This window comes from Nanorana parkeri, unplaced genomic scaffold (genome assembly GCF_000935625.1).
Source record: "Nanorana parkeri isolate BGI_ZX_2015 unplaced genomic scaffold, ASM93562v1 scaffold754, whole genome shotgun sequence".
Lineage (NCBI taxonomy): Eukaryota > Metazoa > Chordata > Amphibia > Anura > Dicroglossidae > Nanorana > Nanorana parkeri.
The window spans coordinates 158444-160363 of record NW_017307022.1 but is presented as its reverse complement, the minus strand read 5'-3'; the positions used below and the strand labels follow the sequence as shown (position 1 = coordinate 160363).

At 42.6% G+C, this 1920-nt stretch overlaps 1 protein-coding gene across 1 annotated transcript in view; it reads right to left on the bottom strand.

The window, feature by feature from the left end:
* Positions 1-1920, bottom strand: part of NRAP (nebulin related anchoring protein) — a 90122-nt gene that overhangs the window by 25736 nt on the left and 62466 nt on the right. Inside the window, 1 exon segment of the mRNA XM_018564476.1 lies at positions 1597-1704. Coding sequence (XP_018419978.1) covers positions 1597-1704 — 108 coding nt within the window.

The window sequence follows — 1920 nt, the reverse complement described above, 5'->3', positions numbered from 1 at the left end:
CCCCCAGCTATTATTTTCCCTGCTTTTTTTATTTCCTTTTTTTACCATTAATATTTTCAACCTTTTTTGGGGGGTTTTCATTTGTTTTATTTGTTATCCAAGGTAAATACAAAGTTACAAATATGCAAAGAAATGTATTTGGTGACTTACACACCATATGCATAGGTATACACCATTGGTATAGAGTGAATTACACCATATACATAGGTATACACCATTGGTATATGGAGACTTACACCATATGCAAAGGTATACACCATTGGTATAAGGTGACTTACACCATACACATAGGTATACACCATTGGTATAGGGTGACTTACACCATATACATAGGTATACACCATTGGTATATGGAGACTTACACCATATGCATAGCTATACACCATTGGTATATGGTGACTTACATCATATGCATAGGTATACACCATTGCTATAGGGTGACTTACACCATATGCATAGCTATACACCATTGGTATAGGGTGACTTACACCATATACATAGGTATACACCATTGGTATATGGAGACTTACACCATATGCATAGCTATACACCATTGGTATATGGTGACTTACATCATATGCATAGGTATACACCATTGGTATAAGGTGACTTACATCATATGCATAGGTATACACCATTGGTATAGGGTGACTTACACCATATACATAGGTATACACCATTGGTATATGGAGACTTACACCATATGCATAGGTATACACCATTGGTATAGGGTGACTTACACCATATGCATAGGTATACACCATTGGTATAGGGTGACTTACACCATATGCATAGGTATACACCATTGGTATAGGGTGACTTACACCATATGCATAGCTATACACCATTGGTATAAGGTGACTTACATCATATGCATAGGTATACACCATTGGTATAAGGTGACTTACACCATATGCATAGGTATACACCATTGGTATAAGGTGACTTACATCATATGCATAGGTATACACCATTGGTATAGGGTGACTTACATCATATGCATAGATATACACCATTGGTATATGGTGTAAGTCACCCTATACATAGACAGATATGGTGATTAATTATCCCCTGCATGGTATGGCCCACGCTGGGTGAGGGAGGGGCAGAAATTTAAGCCTTAACGAGCTTCACTGTATTGCCAGTTGTTGCATTGTATTGCACAATCCCATCACTCTAACACTTGGAGTTTGCTGACAGAAGGAGAGAGCAGACTCAGCAGGGTGATGATGACTACATTGGCTTGCTGACACACACTCCTTCACTCTCCAGCTGGCAAGCTGGGGGCTGGTCGGTGACCACGCTGTGTTGATTAATTGAAGTGAAGAAAAGTGAAGTCACCAACCTGAAATGACGAGGCTTATGGCCGAATCCAAATAAGGGGATTCTTATATACAATATATTCCAGCTTCACATCGATGTCCATCTTATACTGGCAGCAGGTTCATGTGTATCTGCTCACTATATACACAGGCTCTGCGTCCTGCTTAGCACTTCTACACAGTGACTGTGCGTTACCACTGCTCTTCAGTCACATTCTTGGACATACAGGTGACCACTAAATGGAGAACTTCTTTCCTGCCGCGCTCTACTTACGTCACTAGCAATCTTTCCCGAGGACTTGGCGGCCTGGAACTGGAGTGCGTCCATGGTCAGCTTGTGGCCCTGGGCCCTTGCATTGAGCCAGGATTCCCGATATTTGATCTGTCGGGACAGTATGTGAGTCACACTCGGGTACGGCAGTTCAGTCATACAGATACCACAGCTCGGCACTCAGGAGCTGTACTCAGATATACTGATTTGTAACCAATGTAGATCCGTGGTCCCAACCTCTTCTATTGGTCAACTGACCTAGGCCTCCATGGGCGAGATGCAAAGTGGAGATCACCCAGCACCCATAGACACCCCCCCCCCCACGAC